This window comes from Macrotis lagotis, chromosome X (genome assembly GCF_037893015.1).
Source record: "Macrotis lagotis isolate mMagLag1 chromosome X, bilby.v1.9.chrom.fasta, whole genome shotgun sequence".
Classification (NCBI taxonomy): Eukaryota; Metazoa; Chordata; class Mammalia; order Peramelemorphia; family Peramelidae; genus Macrotis; species Macrotis lagotis.
This window is the reverse complement of record NC_133666.1, coordinates 306,495,281-306,515,745: the sequence shown is the minus strand read 5'-3', so window position 1 is coordinate 306,515,745 and position 20,465 is coordinate 306,495,281. Positions and strand designations below refer to the sequence as shown.

Sequence of the window (20,465 nt, the reverse complement as noted above, 5' to 3'; positions counted from 1 at the left end):
ACAGGCAAATATATAGATAAATGTCTGTGTACAAACACAAATACATACCAAGTTTGGACTTCATTTTTATGAAAACTGCAAAAGTAGGTAAGGCTTGTCCTTTATAACAAAGTTCATTAAAATTTTTTCTTACTTTTTACACTTGAGAATTTTCTTTAACTGAATTGAATTTAAGGTGAAGATGAGAAAACAAAATTCCCAAAGGTTAAATTGATTTGATCATTTGATCAATGATGATATTTGTCCTTTGTTCTTGAAGAAGACCATGACATCAGGGAGGTGATGCAATGACAAACATGTGAATTACATTGTGGGGGGGGCGCTATGCTAAGTCACTGGTATCACTTTGAATTAGATTTTTTTTTTTTTGCAAGGCAATGGGTTTAAGTGGCTTGCCCAAGGCCACACAGCTAGGTAATTACTAAGTGTCTGAGGTCGGACTTGAACTCAGGTACTCCTGAGTGCTCTATCTACTGCACCACCTAGCTGCCCCATCACTTTGAATTAAAAGAGAAAGTGAGGCTGATGACTTAGCACAGCCTCTCCTCACTCAAATCCAATTTGCTTGAAGTGAAGCCCTGAGCAGATCTGGGATGTGCCCTTGAGTTTCCTAACTCTCAACACTGTTCTCTTTTGAATGATCACACTTGCCTTGGAGAAGTAAAAGAATCTCCTTTATATAAATACTCATGGAAAGGTGAAATTGAGTATTGGCCAGGGATATGCAGTTGATAATTTTTCCTGAATCAACCTTACCTTCAGGCTGTTGTAGGCCAGATCCGCATCTTGGTCTGAATCTATTCCATTCTTTGTTTCAACCACCTGCAAAGATGAAGAGAGATAGATAAGTGCTGCAAAGACATGAAATCAAGACATGAGAGGACAGTGGATCAATGCCTTGCCTTGAGCTACTTCTGATTCATTATTGGTGCAGTTCTAGAAACTAGGGGCCTGAAATGCAATACTAGTTCCAACACTCTTTAGCTGTATGTGACCCAGCCTTTCTGTGGGTTATTTTCAGTCTACTGTGCCTCACTGGGTAGCTGTTAAAAAAAATTCCTGGGAACCTACAAATGTAGGATGATTTATGCATACCTGTCTTTTCCTCTGCACACTATTCTCTTCATTGAGTCACCACCCTCACCAGTTCAAAATTCACCTTTTTCATTGTGCCTTCCATGATGAGGAGTCTCAAAGTTAGAAAGAAGTGAGTGATTTGCCCAACATCACCCAGCCAGGCAGTGGCAAACTCAAACCTTCTGTTTCCAAGTCGGAACTCCCTTTTCTTTCTTACTCTGCTCTTCTGGGTAATATTCCATAGTATCAGGGAAGGGAAGGGAATAAGCATTTATATAGAGCCAACTATATGCTGAGATCTATGTTAAACATTTTACAGGGGGCAGCTAGGTGGCATAGTGAATAGAGCACCGGCCTTGGAGTCAGGAGTACCTGGGTTCAAATCTGACCTTAGACACTTAATAATTACCTAGCCGTGTGGCCTTGGGCAAGCCACTTAACCCCATTGCCTTGGAAAAAAATCTAAAAAAAATTTTATAATTATTATTTCATTTGAGCCTCAAAACAACCCCAAGAGATGGATGCTATTGTCACCCCCATATCACGGATGAGAAAACTGAGGCAGACAGTAGTAAAGTGACTTGCCCAAGGTCATACAGCTAAAAAAGTGTCTGAGGCTGGATTTGAACTTCAGTATTGCTGATTCTGGGCCACTCAGTTATAAAAAATTTATAGAAATTTATAGAGTCCATGATCCTAATCTCCAGGTTGACTTTTCACAAGCTAAACCCAGAAGGATCACACAAATCTCCCTCAGTGTAAGTGAACTGGATCGATGGTAGCATAAATTCATTATAGTCCCAGCTAGCAGACATGGTGGCAGGGTCATTGCCCTTGAGATGGAACAGATCAAACAAATATTGATTTTACATCCCATTGATTTCAGTGCCATCTCTCATTTAAAGAAGTGTCTTTCTTCAGGGTCGAGAGTTGTGCCATAGCTCTCTACCTAAGAAAAAATAATTCAGGGGGAGCTCCTTTCTCATAATTTTTTAGAGCAAGGCAGACAAGATATATCTATATCTATATCTATATCTATATCTATATCTATATCTATCTATCTATCTATCTATCTATCTATCTATCTATCTATCTATCTATCTATGCCTGTGACTATAGTTACTGAGAAGGTTGAGGCTGGGTAGCTCTTAAATTAAAGATTTCCACACTGCAATGGAACCACACTAAGTTTGGGATTAATATGATAATCCTTTGGGAGTCACCTTTTTGACTAAGGGGTCGGAAGTGGAGTAAGTCACAGCTCCTGTGGCCATCAGAGTGGGACCAGTCCTTGAGTAGCTCTTGTACTTTCGGTGTGGGCAAAAATAGGGAGAACTCTTCTAAACAAAATGAATACATAAAAACCCTAGAGCACATTGGATTTCTCCTTTGTCTCTATGTACTCCACCATGTAGATTACATATGACCCAGAGAATATTCTGCAAATCTCTATCCCCCCTTCCCTACTAGAAACTTCCTGGGGACAGGAACTAGGGGGGTTTTACTGTGCGCTTTTGTTTTTTACTAGTAATTTCAATGCTGTAGGATTTTTTGGGCAAGAAGCTCCCTCTACCAATGCAAATCTGAATTTATTAAGTCTTAGAAAGTTGCATATAGAAATACCAAGAACCAGAATGACCAGGGTCATACAATTGGTACCAATCACAGGCATGAAATGAATTCAGTTCTCACAGATCCCAAAGGTGGTCTGCTCTTTATGTACTATATCACATTTCCTCTTTGCTAAACTGGATTGAAATACCCTGGGCCTTGGTCATTATATCAAGAAAAGTCTCTACTCTTGGCCTTATGGATTAGGTTCTGGCTGCTATGGGGGATAGAGTTTGGGGACATCATCTCTGGGTTCTCTTTGCTCTCTCCTCTCTTACTCTCTCCTTTCACTCTATCAGGAGTCAGTGATTTATTTAGGAGGGATCCCAAGTTTCTCACTTTTGTGCCTGATCTATGGAACAAGAAGCTGACCCATTTGTACCCAGACTATCTAGAGGTTGTGTTTTCTGGATCATTTGGAACTATTAGACTGAGAACATGGGAAATGGTGAAATAAAATACAAGCAATTTTTAGATTGAGAGGGAAGCAGGGCAAGATTTTTATTCTTTCTTCTCTCTCTCTCTCTCTCTCTCTCCCTTCCTTCTCTTGCTCTCCTTCTCTCTCTCTCTCTCTCTCTCTCTCTCTCTCTCTCTCTCTCTCTCTCTCTCTCTCTCTCTCTCCATCTCTCTCCTTTCTTTCTCTTCTGATCCAGTCCATTTGGTTTTCTATACCTATGATTACTGCCTGTCACTTTCCTAATCTAATGTGTCATTTATGAACCTAATCCTTTCACCTTCCATTCTGAGTCTAATCCACCAAAGAGATTTAAATTCATCAGTATGACTCGCAGCCCAGCTTACTGTAGGGGATGGGGGTGACCGGGGAGGGTCTCAGGAAAGAGGACCAAGTACTATTATTTAGAATATGAACAGCTTGTGAAAGCCTTTTGAATTTGTGAGTATGGGTCATATATATGTATGATATCCTCTACAGTGAAGTACACAGCTCCTTCAAGCTGGGGTATAGGTTAATGACACCTGAACCTTCAACACTGCTTCATATATGGTGTGAGCAGTTAGGTGGTACAGTGGATAGAGTGCTGGGCCTGGAGTCAGTAAGATTTGAGTTGAAACCCAGTCTGATACTCACAGGTTTGTAACCTTAGTCAAGACATTTAACTCTGCTTCGCTTGGTTTCCTAATCTGTAAAATAAACTGGAGAAGGAAATAGCAAACTGCTCTAGCATCTTGTCATAATGTAATCCCAAGAAAACCCCAAAGGGATCACAAAGAGTCAGATATGTCTGAAATGACTGAATAACATATATAGTTCCAGAAAGCCAACGATCCTTTATAGATTACTAAAATTTAAAGCTCCAAATTAGAAAAAAGTAAACACCCCACAACAAGATGCACTTTAATCCATCCCTTTCATTTCATAAAAGAGGAAACTAAGGCACAGAGAAAGAAAAGGACAATCCCAAGATCACAGAGGTAATATGTAGCAGAGTCAAGATTTGGATCCCTGGTCTTCTGACTATACATCTACACAGTTTATTAATCCCCATCAATCTTGCATAGGCTTTAAGTTGGTCAAGAAATTTTAGTTTTATCTAACTTAAGATAAAATTTTAAAATGAAGAATCCATGTGGAATTACAGCAGACCTACTATAACATTCATTGATCCCTTCTCAGAACTCCTTTAATATTTATACTTTGGGCTTCATAGTTTAACTGTTGGTTTTAAATTGTTTTATATTTGTTTCTATAATAATAATAACTCATGTTGATATAGTGGTCCATCATAACAAAATGCTTCTTGAGCATTCTCTAATTTAATGCTACTAAGTTCCCTATGAGGTAATTGGGGGAGGTAGTAAAAATATGATTCTTATATTTCTGATGAGGAATTGAGGCTTCAGAAAAGAAAAGACCTTGCCAAAAGTCACATAGATAGTAAACAGAACTAAGGCTTAAACTTGAATCTCTGACTTCAAATCCAAAGTTCGTTCCATGATACCATATTATTCTTCCATCCTGTTCTTCCTATACCATTTGTTAGCTTTTTTTCCTAATCAGGAAAATATATCTTTTGTCCCCCTTAAAAATCTAGGGTCATGCACAGAGTAGTTGTACAGTCTATTTCACAGTAGAGGAAGAACAGAAGAAGAAGGGGCAGGTGTTAATACTATTATACATTATGACTATTTTTATATGTGTGTATGCATAAGTATATGTAATATATTTATATATTTTTCTCTCCCATTAGAATATATAAAATATACTACCACTAAACTGTAAACTCCTTGAGGGAAAAGACTATTGTAGGAACTTAATAAATATTGATTGTTTGCTAGAATATTAAAAAAGCAGGTGCAGAAAAATATATCATCCATCTAGCAATGGGGAGAAGACCACCTATCAGAATATCTAAGTCTACCAAATTAAATTAAAGCTACTTAATTTAGGAATACTATGCCATTCCACCAGGGAGGGTATGGGAAATGTATATAATAGAATACTGGCATTGTTATTCATTCTTTGTGACCCCATTTTCTTTTCCAGTATTTGCTCCATATTCTCCAGTATTCTCCAGTATTGCTCATTTATAATGAGCAACTGAGACAAATAGGGTTATGTGACTTGCCCAGGGTCAGATATGAACTCAAGTCTTCTTGACTGTAGGACCATCACTCTATCCACTGTGCCATCTAGTTGCCCAAATTCCAGTTTAACATGTTTTTTTAGTGAACACACACATTGGATTATGTATGATCTGGTAAAATCCCATACCCTGAAGTCCATCATCATCTGACCACTCTAAACAGCCAAATTTTGATATACCTAGGAGTAGTCTATGGGGGGTGGGCGTGGTTGGGGTTAGTTTGTCTCCTAGACTGTATATTAAAAGGGGTTCCTAAGAACCTAACTGTACCTGGACTTTCTTATTTTCTTGTTGCTCCTTCTTTTCTAGCTGAGTTTGCAATTTCTTCCTTTCCTGCTCCAACTCCCGAACTCTCTTCTGCAGCTTCAAGAAGACAGACATGTCCATAGCTGCCTTCTCCAGGCCCATTTCCTTCAGGGACAGATGGAAAGAAAAGAAAGATGTTTCAGACAAGGCAAATGCTTTAGGGAAATATCTAATTATCTAATTCTCTTTTGTCCTTGCTCCTCTCCTTCACAAGTTGACTTCTACCCAAACACATTGGGTTCTGCATCATGGACAGTGATACTAATGAATTTTGTTTTTTTTCCAAAAATGTCTATAGAACATCAGAGTCTTAGTCGTAAACGATTCTTTTGCAGAAATATATTGAAAAATGGCCAATCATGAGATAAAAGTCAAATTAGATGAAAATAAAACCATTTGGGGGAAGGGGAGAGATGAAAAGAATTTTTAAAACACAAAAGCAAAACAGTCCCACATAAGAAACATGTGTAATATAAGATCTACTTTTTAGCAATCTATATGATCAGTAATCACTGCCAAGATTGCAGTCAAATCACGATAGATTTTTATCTTGAGACAACAGTAACACAATTGCTTCTATATCCAGTATGTTATAGAACAGTGATTTCTCAAGAGAATTTTTTTTTGCCTTCAGACTTATGTTTGTATTTCTGTACAACATATTTTTAAAGATATATGCCTGAGGGGAGTTTTATCTAGGGGCTGAACTCCTGTGAAGATGGAGTCCACCATCTTTATCCTTACCACCACCAGCACCACCACCACTACCACCATCAATTGACAACTTTAGGATAGTGAGTCCAAGGGCTCTGGGAACAAGAGTGTTTACCACACCATTGGCCCTACTTCCAGCCTGATCCCCACAGTCATTATTACAAGATACAACTCTTATGAAGATGGGATCAGGTATTTTAGAATTTCAGAAAGTGATCATCGTAGTCTTTCTATTTTTCACATTGACCACTTGTTCTAATATGTTTGGGATGAATTTTTAAAGTTCTCTTGAAATAAGAGATTCAAGTTCATTTTCTTTTTGGTCATTGATTTAGGCCAATTAGGTAACCCATAATTTTTAAATTAACCTTCCTCAATATTTTTTCAAGTCAGTTGCTTTTGATATGAGACATTTTATGTTTTCCTCAAAATAATTCTTATTGTCTTTTGAAATAATTAATTTCCATTTTGTACATTCTAATTACCAAGAATTTTATTACTAGGGCAAGGTTTTGTGTCTCTTCTTTCAAGCTATTAATTCTTTTCTACATTTCTCTCTTCCATAACTTCCATTTTTTAAAATTTATTTTTATTAAAGATATTATTTGAGTTTTACAATTTTCCCCCAATCTTACTTCCCCCCCCCCCCCCCGAAAGCACTCTGTCAGTCTTTACTTTGTTTCCATGTTGTACATTGATCCAAATTGAGTGTGATTGAGAGAGAAATCATATCCTTAAAGAAGAGACAAGAAGTCTAAGAGGTAACAAGATCAGACAATAAGATATCTGTTTTTTTTTCTAAATTAAAGGGAATAGTCCTTGCACTTTGTTCAAATTCCACAACTCCTTATCTTGGATACAGATGGCACTCTCCTTTGCAGACAGCCCAAAATTGTTCCCGATTGTTGCACTGATGGGATGAGCGAGTCCTTCAAGGTTGATCATCACTCCCCATGCATAACTTTCATTTCTTTTATTATTATCTTTTAAAAACTGGCAGAATTTGTTTGAAGAATTCTGTTTAGTGGGAAAGCTGTTTATTCTTTGATGTTTTGATTCTAAGTGCTTTCTTTAATCATTCACTCTTTCTGGTGTGTGTGTGTGTGGGTGGGTGGGGTTCCCTATCCTCATAAAAGTCTTTTTTTTGTGTGTGCTTTTGTTGTTTACTTATTTCTACTGCTGAGGTCTCAGGAATTGACTTCTCCCCTACTCTGAGGAACACAAATAAAAACTTTCCTCCACAGAAGTGGTCTTTTTTTAGTCTTTTCCCTTCTCTATGCATACCATAGTTCTCTCCAGTAATCAGCTTTGGTTCAAGCCCTTTCCTCCAGATAAAAAGAGAGTTCTCTTTAATCTTCAGTGAAATCTGAAGATACTTCCTCTTAAGAGAGAAACCTAGTAAAGACCTTTCCTTCAAGGAGATAAAGAGGGAGGTTAAGGGACTATTTTTATAGACTCAAAAATCAGTGGAATCTGAATGGAATCTTTTATTCACAAGAAGGTGCTTCTTTATTCATTAAATAATCAAGTTTTTTGTTTTTACCCATAAGTTTAAGTCTAACTGATTCATTTTAGTCTCTCAGGGGATTTCTTTCTACAAGCAAATGGTTTTTAGGGTGAACTTTTTAAATTTCATCCTGCAAGGGATTTTTGACTACAGAGATCTGAATCCTTTCTCTTTCATCCTTGAGAGGATCCTAGAGCATATTTACTGCTTGTCTAAGAGGTAGATTGTTAGTAATTGAGTTAATGAGGGGATAAAGCTGACCTGTACTGCTTCCATCTTAGTTTAGAAAAATCTTTGTTTCTCCAATAAAGATCCCATTTTTAAGATATTGTCTTGATTTTTCTTTCTGTGTTCCCTGTGCTTGGAACATAGTAGACACTTAAATATTTTTTCACATTCAACTTTAACTGGAACATTATGATTAGAGAATGTTAGAAGTGGAAAAGACCACAGAGATCTTCCAATCCCCTTCTAAGCCTTAAATCTTCATTTTATAGAGGCTGGAGATCCTCAGAGAGGTAAAATGATTTATTTTGAGTGGTCCAGGTGATAATTTTATGGATGTATGGAATTATCCTACTGTCATCAATGGTTTGCTAAGAAGTCAAGTTATTTACCTCACATTTCTCTCCATTTCCTGATCTTTAAAAAAAAAAGTTAAAGCAGACTCACCTTCCTGCCTCAATCTTCCAATATCCCTTTGCAAACTAAATGTCAGTCCTTGAGAGTATTGAAGATATAGTACTAGCCAGGGACACATGAGATCTGAATTTTAATATCTGTTTTATCTGGTTGTGTGACCCCATTCCAAGTCACTCTCCCCAATCAATTAATCAAAAAGTATTTAAGTGTGTGTTAAGTAGTGGGGGGTACAAATTTTAAAATGAGACAATCTCTGCCTTCAATAGTTTTATATTATACTAGGCAGATATAACATATAGTGGGCCTCAGTTTTCGCATCTGTAAAATGAGGTTAGACAAAGTAGTCTCTAAGATCCCTTACATTTCTGATATTCTGTGCTTCTTAACAGAGACAGTTATCTTGGAAGTAAGATTTATACTTCAACTTCTCTGTTTACCACTGATCAAATTTTATATCCCAATAGAGATATCACTGATGTTTAGGGTTATTCAGGAAAGAAGTACCCTCATTTCTTTATTTGAGCCAGAGTGACTTACCTCCACCTGCTGGATAGCATCTTCAGTATCTCCGATCTCAGATGTGGAGACTGATGGGTAATTTGAGTCAGATTCTAAACTACTCTGGTTTGAAGGGTTTCTCCTATGACCTGGTGATTGCTGTTCAAAAAGACAATTGCCAAAACAATTTAATACATGAAATCTCATAAAGGAACAGTGTTAAGCAGCTCTATGAATTCTAGAGAACAAGTAGATCTTGTGATTTTTGTTATAGTCAATCTAGTTTAAAAAAATCAACATTGCTGGCCTCTTAAAATGGTGGGTAACAGGGTCATCTTAAGAGAGCCATTTCATCTCCGTTACCTACAGCTATCTAAGTAATGACATAATAATCCAAAAAAAATATGTTTACCCCACTGAAGGATGGGCAACCCTATTACTCAATGAAATGCAAATCCATAAGACTTAGGGTCACAATCTATATAAAGAGGCCTTGTGAAATGATCCCTGACACAGGCCCAGAGTGAACATAACTCCAATGCTGCATGTCATAATTTGCTCCCTTAAAAGGATCCTAGAATGAGAGCCCTGGAAACTGTCTCTTTTCCCTGCCCTCATTGCTATGACAGACATATTTTGAAAATTAATGGATATTAAAAATGGGGTTTTCCATTTCTATAGTTTATTTAGAGTATTTTTTTCTTTTTTTAACATCTGACAACTGAAAGAGCAAAAACTAGAGTTGGTGGGGCAATTTTATAATTCCATGTTTTTTCTACTCAATTTCTTTTCCTGCTTACTCAAACAATGTTGGATGGATAAGAAATCCTGGGGGAAAATATTTACATGAAGCAGAAAGAAAAAGAGATTGAAGCTCTGAATTACTACGAAAACATGATTATGTATCTGATGTTTCATCAGTTATTTGAGAAAACAATCCAACTGGAGAATTATTCAAAGCATGTCTGAGACACTTTACACAAGGTACCACCAAAACCCCATTAGGTCTTCTCAGTTTCATCCATATGTCAGCTTCAACTGAAGATGAAGCATGCTTCCCCCATGTAGTGGCATAGAGCCAGTGGACTAGAGGGACAGAATGAGGCTTATATTTTTCTGGACATGGCTAATATGTGAATTTGTTTTGCTTGAAGTTGGTAGGCAATGAAACTGATGTGAGTGAAAGACAGAAAAAGAAGGGAAGGGAGAAAGGAAGTAAAAAAAGCAAAGCTAAAAACAGAAGATATATTAACTTGCTTTCTTAGGCTGGGGCATGGAGGGAGGAAGAAAAATGTAAAACTCAAAACCTTGCAAAAATGATTGCTTAAAGCTATCTTTGCATGTAGTTAGAAAAATAAATAAAATATTTTTTAAAATTATAGTAGTTATCAGAAAGAAGTTCAAATGGACACAGGGAAATTTTGTGGCTCCCGTATTAGGTTTAACATGCATTTAAAAACAAATTATTAAACAGTAATAGAGATCCAAAGGTCCTGTTATACAATACTCTTTTTGTTCTTTATGTACTGAAATTCAATGTTTCGTCATGTTCATGATAAAAAAAGATAATTTAAAATATTAACATCAGATGGTTATGGAAGCACAAAAATTTTCCTGACCTGGGAAAATCCTGAAACCAAGTAGAATGGTCATGCCTTATCAAAGACCAGTTCCAATGGAGAACTAGGTGAGATGAGCAGTGAGGCTGAGAGAGGATTAAAGGAGACCAGAGGTATTTACAAGAAAGGAATTATTTCAATTACCCTGATAATGGTCATCTCATCATGAAGGTTGTCATAGCTTTGCTCAAGGCGGGAATACTCCTTCACAAGGTTTTGGTATCGTGACCTTTCCTCCTCCAGCTCCTTCTTCATTAGGAGAGTCTCCTTTACTGAATTTTGGGCAAGTTCATCTGAAAGGAAGGCATATTAAGCCATAATTTCATGGCTAAAAAAATTCCCCAATGTTTATTAATATTGGTACAATGATTAGCTCTTGTTTTTTTGAAAGCTTTTATTTATTTTGAATTTTATGATTTTCCCCCTAATCTTGCTTCCCTCCCCCCACCCCCACAGAAGGCAGTTTGTTAGTCTTTACATTGTTTCCATGGTATGCATTAATGATTAGCTCTTTATCCAAAGCCTGCCCAAGGTGGGGTTGGTGTAACTTTCTCTGATGAATCCATTAAAACACACTTCATTTAAATAATGATAAGAGGAATGTCCATTTCATCATGCATAAACCAGCAGAGAGGAGAAAAGGCTTGCCTGGGGAGTTGTAGGGGAGAGTAATACTAAGGATCTGGATGGCCTTGGTTCTGTAAAGTGGGCATTGAATTTCATGTTTGTTTTTTTTTAGGCTCAAGCTTTTCCAAGTTATCATGGGAGTAGCTGCCATTGATACTAGAAGAATCCATGTCCCTACCTTCTCACCCAAACTTTAACTTGTTAAAATACTATTGGTCTAGTAGGTTTAGGGTTGGTGGAAGAGTAGATAAAACAAAACAGAATACAGCAAAAGAACTCATGGGGATAGATGGAGAGAATGAATTTTATTCTACCACAAAGTCTGTTTTATTTTATTTTAATCTGTGTAAAGGAATTAAAAAAACCTAAATAATCCCAAAATTATTAGGATTATAGGGTCAAAGATTTAGAACTGAAAGGGACTTAGAAGCAAATTCAATGGTGTTAAACTCAAATAGAAACAGATCCCCAAAGTTGTGGAGAAAACCCACAAATTTATATTATTTATGTTTATTGTATTATTTATTTTGCTGAAAAATTCCCAATTTTATTTTAATCTGATTCAGCTGGGAATTTTACAGGTGGTGAGTTTGATAACTCTGATCTGCTTCAACCCATTGATTATATTATGTTACAGGATCATGTGAAAATTTTAAAATTTTGTTAGCAAATTTCAATATAATTGGTTTCTTTTGATAACCCTTGTATTTTTGTTTTATGCATTAAAAAAATTATTCTAAGAAGTCCTGTAGTTTTACCAGATCATCAAGGGGGTCCATGACATTCTTAAAATTAAAAAAAGTTAAGAATTCCTAGTCTATTAGAAAAAGGTCAGGAAGAAGAATTTGGATTTAGGCTTGGTTTCACCACTAATTATCTGTTCAGGCATAGGCAAATCTTTTTGCAGCTATCTCAAACGTGATTTTACAGATAAGGAAACTGAAGTCTAGTGAGTAAGGGAATTAATTGTCCAAAGTTTCAGAGCCCAGACTGTTCAAAAAGGACTACCCTTGTGCCCAACCCCATAGTCTGGTAGGGATTTTTGACCCCTTATAAAGAAACACATTCTGAAACAAAGTTCAGTTTAAACATTTCACAAATTTGACAGCAAGGACTTCTCTTTAAAAATGAATTTCCTCCAAAGTTGCTGGAGTGAAGGCATGATTGCTCATTTTTTTCTTAATCCCTCCCAGACTGAATCAGATTTCTCTGCACTGTCAGAATACAGAGCAGCATGACAAACCAGTGGACTTTTTTTGGAGGGAAGGAATGGAAGTGGGGCTCTGACACATTGAAAACATACAGATCATTTACCCATTTCCTTACCTTTAGATTGGCACAATATTTGATTGTTAAGCATTTCTTTTTCATCTTTCAAAAATGCATTTTCTTGTTCCAGGTCCAATACTCGCTAAAAAAGAACAGGAAAAATCCACACAACAGGTGAACACATTACCTCTTATAATGCCAGTCAGCTCAAGGTCAGGCTCTTTCTTTACAGGAATTATGTTTCACCTGGTTGACTTTGAAATGTTCTCATTTTTTTCCTTTTTTTTAAACAAACTTTCTTTCCCCTTGACTCTCTCCTCCCCTTTATATTAGGGGGAACAAATTCATAAATCAGCCCTAGGAAAGTGAAATTTCTTTCATGATTTTTTATCACCTAAAAAAATGTCATGTAGAATACCATTTAAAAAGTCTGGGCTGAGCTAAGTCCCTTGGTTTCAGTATATATGAAAAATTGGTATCTCTTGGAACTGTAATCAATTCCCTCTCTTCTGTCTCTGCCTTGGGAAATGCCAGAGTAGAGGCAAAGACTCTCAATGAGCAGATTTCTTACATGTGTGTGTGTGGGGGGGAATCAAAACTCTAGGAAAGGATGGGAAGCTTGCTACTTGATGCTGGGAGAAGGAATATCAGACTTTACTTTTACTTTGATATTTAGTATCAGGAGCCTCATCAAAGAAATAAATAGAATGGCAAAGGAGAACACAAAGTGTTTTATAAAAAAGGGGGAGGAGGGGAAGTATCTTAGGACAAGTGGGAAGGAATTAAGAAAAATAAAATTGAGGTTTAATATTGACACATTTTCTGCTAGTAATAATCCATTATAAAATTCTGGATAAATTTCACAATGGAAAAAAAAACAGTTAAGAATGGGGATAATCCTTCTCTAACATGAAATGAATTGAAAACTTGTGGAGTTCTCTCCAATTATAAATTTCTCTGGCTGTTCTCATTGATATCTATCTCTATCACCATCTTTGATGCCTACACATTCAGGTTGCAGGTAAATGTAAAATGCTTTACCAAAATAAATCCACAGCACTCACATGGGCCTATATTGGGAAATGAAACATCAATAGATGGCGAAACTGATGCAGAGAGAAACCAAATGATTTTCCACATCAAATGAGATGTACATATGAGTTGCCTTCACCTTCCCAGTTGCTAGATTGTTACCAAAAGAAATTACTATATTGTAAAACTGTAATTTTATCATTTTTCTTTCTCCATTTTGGGAAGTGAGCATATATCCTTATTTAACATTTAATGGAACCAGACCAACATATGTGGCACAGCTTAAAGTCAATCAATAACTGTTTTTTGCATACCTATCATGTGTGGAACACTTTATGGAGGACACAAGAATGAAGGAGGCATGGTTTCTGGTTTCAAGATGCTTGTAATATGGGTGACATGAGAGGGCAGTGCTAATCTGAAGGAAGCACCAGAGAGCCATATCTTATTTCACATGCTTTAATCCTTATTGTACTCACCCCGCTTTAGTTTATAATCCTTCTCCCCACCCCTAGTATAGCCTTAGGATTGACCTGGACAAAAACAACATGCTCTCTACATAGATGGAAAAAAATCAAAAGTAACAGCTTGGTTACTATCACTTATTCCCATGTGTAGCCTCTTTTTCTTTATATAGAATCTATGTGTTCCAATAAGGCTACCTCTAAAGTGGAATTCTGCCAGCTGAATCCCACCTAAATGTTATGAAAATATCAGTTGTACTAAGACAGTGTGCTGTAGTGGAAAGAATCAGAAGACTTGGTCTCTAGGCTTGGTGGAATTAATAATTTCTATACAGCAAAGGATTTTTAGCCAATTTCAGAATCAGTAGTTAATACCCAAAGTAATTTTTCTATTTTTTCCAATGCATACTGTTTTTCTTGGTTGTTTGTTGTTCTTTGTTCTTGAAAAGGTACAAAATGATTTCACCACATTGGGGTCAAAGTACAGTATGTTATACTGTGACTGATCAGACCAATATGTTGAGCTCAGAAGTCTCTACCACAGGCATAAATAGTCTATGAGAACATGTAGAATGGAAATGTCTCTAGACTTGTTCATCCCATGTAGTTTATCATATGTGTTTATTATACATTTACACATGCAAATATTATTATATATGCACAAATATATTATACATTCATATATGCATTGTATTATGAAAATTACATATCATATAATATATATCCATGCTGAGACAATCTATACAGTATGTGTACACACAATGTACATACATACACATATGTGATAAATGTGTATATATACATATAAGTATATATATATATATATACACATACTTTATATACTTTATATACTCAAGTAAAAAAGGTTGTAGGAACTGAAAGATTAGTCAAGGAACCAATAGAGATAGGAAAAATTATCATTTAGAGCTGGACCAAGGGAGAGAGAGATTTTGGAGTCAGAAAAGTAAGTTTTTAAAGGAAAAATGAACTGCCAAATGTGGGGACTAAATCTTCTCAGGCAGCATCTGTTGTGTCTATCCAACACCCCACAGAAATTACTAACATTTTAATTTCTACCAGAGCAAAAGTTTTCAAGTTAGTCTTTCTCTCCAGTGTGAAGACATTAGTAAAGTTATATTTTAATTAAAATGAGAGGTCTAGTTATGATGAGATAATTTCTCCTATAGCTATATAAATATATCTCATATATATAGATATGTATTTCACATATAAGGAGAAATATTTCTCCATACATTCATAGAAAGTAGCTAGAAATATAATTCTATCCTCATTTTGTAGATTTAGAAACTGAGGTTCAGATAGTTTGATTATTTGTCCATAGCCACACAGGGGGAGCAGAGGGAACAGAGATTAGAACACTCATCTCCATTACATCAAGCTGTCTCTTAACAATGATGTCTTAGATATCTTTATATAGCACTTTAAGTAGAATTTGGTTTCCAGAATTTCATTTCATACATAACCTTGTCAGAATTCATAGTTACAGAAAGCAAAGGAGACTAGCAGACTAAAGAATTAGTAGTAATATCACCCAAGCTAGCTTTAAAAGTTTTCTATATTTAGTTAGCCCATATCCTGGACACTGAAACCAGAAATCTGAGAGAAGTTAGACTAGGTTTAAGGGAATTCAAAGTATTTAAAGAGATGCATCATTTCTCAAATGATAAAATTAATAAAAACATTTAACTGAATAGTCATATTTTTGTAGGAGCTAACAATTTTAATTTATCTTTAGGGATTTAGAACAGGGATTCTTAATCTTTGTTGAATCCTGGATCCCACTAGTTTAGTGAAATCTATGGATCCCTTCTTAGAATGATATTTTAAAATTTCAGTTGAAAGTTAGAAAAAAATAAAGATATAATTTTTTTCATCCAAATTCATGGGCCTCAGTTTAAGAGTTCCTGTTCTGGAAGATATACTTAAATCAGTGTTCATTCCATATTAAATGGGAAATGTCACTAATGCTATTAAATTTTCTTTATTTTTGCAAGGTAATGGAGTTAAATGACTTGCCCAAGTTCACACAGCTAAGTAAGTATTAAGTTCTTGAGGCCAGATTTGAACTCAAGTCCTCCTGACTCCAGGTTTGGTGCTCTATCCACTGTACCACCTAGCTGCCCCATACTAATGTTTTTTTAAAAATACTAATTTATAGTATTTTCATTGAAACTTTTCTTATATGATAACTAATCCTATCCTTCCCTTTATTAGATTATATGTTCTTTGAAGAAAGGATTGTGTCATCTTTTTAAAAATATTTCCCACAGTAGCACAGTACATGTTTCTCTCATGTTCTGAGAGAAACTCTTTATACACATATACACATACACACAAACTAATCTGTGATTTCACTGGTGTAAAGAATTGTCAGTGAGAAAACACTGAAATGTATGGTCTTAGGATGGAATGGGGAATGCTGAGATATAAAGGGACCTGTTTGAGTTTGTGAAGGGGAGCAGTAAACAAATCAAGCTGACAAAGTGGGTGAGAATCATATTATGGAAGATTTAAAATTCCAGATTTGTATTTTCTACTACAGACAATGGGGAGACCTGGAGGGGTTTTGAGCAAAGAGTAACATTTCAGAATGTATCAGAGGTGAGAACTGAAATCATCCTGAATACAGTTTTCTATTCAGTCACTAAACCAAGCTAATTTCCATAGTAGAAACGAGTATTTTCTGAATCGAAGAGTTGAATAAAAGGCTAACAATGTTATTTTTTTAAAAGAGTCTACAATATTTAATTTAATGAGTGCATGTAATTCAACTAGGATTCATGGTGACAAATGTTTTATGGCTGCATATGGCACCGTGTATTGTGCAAGTCACAGGACATTGCTCTTATCCTCATCCCACCTTGGGATAGCTTTCCTTGGCTATTTTAACATAAGTCTGAAGAATATTCCTTCAACATATTTCATACTAAATCCAAAGAAAGCAATGAGAACTTTTCTACTTGAGTCACAAATAGATAATCATCTACATACAAATAGAATTAAAGATGTTTTTAGAGGAGAAAGGAAAATTAACTTGCCAAAGGTGACATTGTTAGATGGATTAGAAATTGATTTAACAAAGATAACTGACCATGATATGGAAATGAAATCAAATTCTAACATCCCAAAAGGGTATTTTTCTATGATCCCAAACTAGCAAACCATCTTAAATTAATATGTGTGACTTTTCTGGAGTTTTAAGTCAATTTGTAAAAGTTTCTCTTTTCAAGCTAATCCATTATTCTGTTCAAACAATCAAGTGATCATGAATGCTTACAGTGGATTCAGAGCTGTACTAGGATTAGGATTGCCTACTCTTCAATGTGTGGCCTTGAAGTATGGTGTTATACATTGATCAGGGATGAGTAAGTGATATATCCATGTCCATTACTATTGTATGGTGATGGGCATTGAACTCTAATCCAAGCAGTAGTTCTGCTAAGGTTGTCATAAAGCTTTGGACAATTTCCTTCCTCTCTTTGGCCCTCAGTTTCCTCATCTGTAAAATGAGAATGGAGAAGGATTTGAATTAGATCTTCTCTAAGGTCTTTTTCATGATGACATTCTAAGTTTGGATTCCAATTCAGTATTTAATAATTCATCATGGGTATTCTATGATGAAAATTTGACCTAGACAGGTGGCTTGACATAGGAGATGATGGGAATAACTTGGAAGCAAGAATTTGGCCATATTGTCCTTTAGAGGACAAAATTGGGAAGATTCTTTTTTAAAAACCAAAGAACATATTAGATACAGTGTATTTTAGAGGTGAAGGTGGTATTTAGATTCCTGGGAGATGAATTTTTAATCAAGATGATTTATTTTCAGAAACTCAAGACTATGTTTGCTACTTGTGATAATTTTTTTTTACTAATCTATCTGGCATTCTCAGAAGGGGGCTTGAGTATTAGAGCAGGCACTTCAGATATAGGTTAAATTTCCAGAGGTTCTGACAGAACTTACACTGTGAGACTGGCAAATTTAGAATGTGTTGAAAGTTGAGTAGAGACAGAAGTCCTGGGACCTAATTCATTGAAGCCTGTTAGTGCTCAGAGATATGAACAGATCAAATAGGAGTTCTGCTGATCAAAGGAGATCCTTAATATAATTTCTCCTCCAGAGCACTACTCTGCTCCTCAGCACTGAAATTCAGTTGTATTTTTTAATTTGCTAGATTTGGAGGTAGAAGGAATGTTTCACAGGTAGGGATACTGAAGTCAAGGATGATTAGGTCACATAGGCAACCTTGGAAGAGTTGCATTTTAACCCAGGTCCTCTGACTACAAATTCATCAATCTTTCTACTAACTCATGTTGTCTTTTCCTCATTTTGAAGACATCAAAGTAAAATAAAAAATCATTAAAGAGGGCACTATAGAAATCACCAGGTTTAATCAACCTATTTTATAGATCAAGAAGCACAAGGTCATACAGCTGAGTCAGAATTTGAATCTGGGTTTTCCATGTCCAAATCCAGTACTTTCTTCTACATCATGAGATTGTCAAAGCACAGACCTATAAATAGAATTAAGGGAATAATAGTGTTGCCAATTCCAGTGTTATAGGGAAATGAAGATTATTCCTCATCCCAAGGAAGCATAATATATATCCTGTTGGGACCTTTTCTTGTGGCAGTCTAATTCATGCATGCTCACACCATGCTCATATGAAGTTCTTCTGAGCAGACAAAAGACAAGATGTTCCATTAAATAAATGTGTCTGATATTTATAATCTGACAATGAAAGGCATAGATAGAGGGGGACCATCTACTAAAGGCAGATGTTCAGTGTAATTGGTAATGAGGTGCAAAGTCATGACCAACCCATACACAATGGAAACTTAGAATTCAGTGTCTCTTATTTAACGATCTTTCAAATGCATATATACATATACATATTATATATATATATATATATATATATATATAATACATGTAAAATTTATGTGTATACACACACCCTTTAGGTTGGCCCAATAAGAGCAGAAACTCAAAGGAGAGAGAAGCAGACAAAGGAATGAGGGCTGGTAAGAAATTCTCAAGAGTTGACTAATGAAAAGGACTTTGAAATAATCTAATTCAAGCCCTTCCCTTTCCTCATTTTACAGTTAGATTAATGAGAAACTCTAAGACTTGAGTAATGTGCTCCTTTTGAACATCATCAAGACTAAGTCCATTATCACCTTTCAAAACTTGATTCAAAAACCTGTCTCCTAACTCTAACTATCCTAATTTCTCTGCTTACTCTCAGCATCCATGAAGACTCTGTTTGTACTAGGACTAATGGGTTCTTGTGGAGATGCTAGTTTTTGACTTGTTTTGCACTAATCCTATATCCCTATGTTTAGTCTTATTCTTCCACCCTGAACTGGACTAGAAGTTCCACAAAGGGAGGAATTTCACCTTTTCCTCCTTCCTCACCCCCATTCTCTTCTTCCTCCTCTCTGCTTCCCTAGCTTCCTCCAAGAACAGTTAAAGTCCCACCTTCTACTGAAAATATTTCTTAATTTCCCTTAATTCTAAAATGCTTTCCCTTTCTTGATTATTTCACATTTATCCTGCATACAACTTGTTTGTACAATATTGCTTCCCTATTATCTCCCTAGACAATAAACTGTTTGAGGGCAAAGGTTATCTTTTACCTTTTTACCCAATTCTCAGCACTCAGGAGAGTGTATGGCACATAGTAAGCATTTAATAAATGTTTGATTGACTGGTCCCCATGATATCTAGAAGGGTGCTCTGGACATATCAGCTATTCAGAAGCAGTTAGGTGGTGCTGTGGTTAGAGCCTGAGTTCAGATATTAGATTTGGGATCCTAATTAAGTAATTTAACTTCTGTCTTCCTCAGTTCTTCTTCTATAAAGTGAGAGTAATAATAATACACACTTCACAGGGATATATTAAAGATCAAATAAGAGATCTGTAAAGTCTATTTTAATATGGGGGTCTAATAGATACTTTAAAAATGCTCTTTAGAGAAGACTAGGATGAAGGATGATTGAAAGTCTTCCTAGGATCATAGGGTCATAAATTAAGCTTTAAAGCTAGAAGAGACTTCAGAGGCCAGCTAACCTAATCTCATTTTACAGAAAAGGAAACTGAGGTACAGAGAAGAGAAGTGATTGCCAGGGCTATGAGCATTAAAGGCAGGATCTCAAACCAGGTTCTCTGACTTCAGAAGATGCTCTTTTCAGTTCTAAGCTTCTCATATTGTCATATTTATAACTGGGAAAGTTACAACACAAAGCAATGAAGCTACTTGACCAAAGACAGTCTGACAATTTGACTTTAGAAATGGGAATAATTCAACTATGTCACCCAACTATCACAACAGGGGGCTCAATTTACATAGATCTGAAACTGAGGGGGACCAGTCTCTCTTTCAGAATTGTTCCAAGAATTGGATATTCTCATTTATCAGCATCTGACAGATGCAGCTAGGAGTGACAACTCCAGGGTCCTGAGGCGT

The 20,465-nt window shown here is 35.9% G+C and overlaps 1 protein-coding gene across 3 annotated transcripts in view; it reads right to left on the bottom strand.

Annotated features, from left to right (window-relative positions):
- Nucleotides 1–20,465, bottom strand: part of MYO5B (myosin VB) — a 565,377-nt gene that overhangs the window by 59,486 nt on the left and 485,426 nt on the right. For all 3 annotated transcript variants that reach the window (XM_074208686.1, XM_074208684.1, XM_074208685.1), the window contains exons 23-27: nt 12,534–12,618; nt 10,725–10,873; nt 9,001–9,120; nt 5,565–5,705; nt 757–822 (exon numbers count right to left, since the gene is read on the bottom strand). In XM_074208686.1, coding sequence (XP_074064787.1) covers nt 757–822; nt 5,565–5,705; nt 9,001–9,120; nt 10,725–10,873; nt 12,534–12,618 — 561 coding nt within the window. The remainder of the gene's footprint in view (nt 1–756; nt 823–5,564; nt 5,706–9,000; nt 9,121–10,724; nt 10,874–12,533; nt 12,619–20,465) is intronic.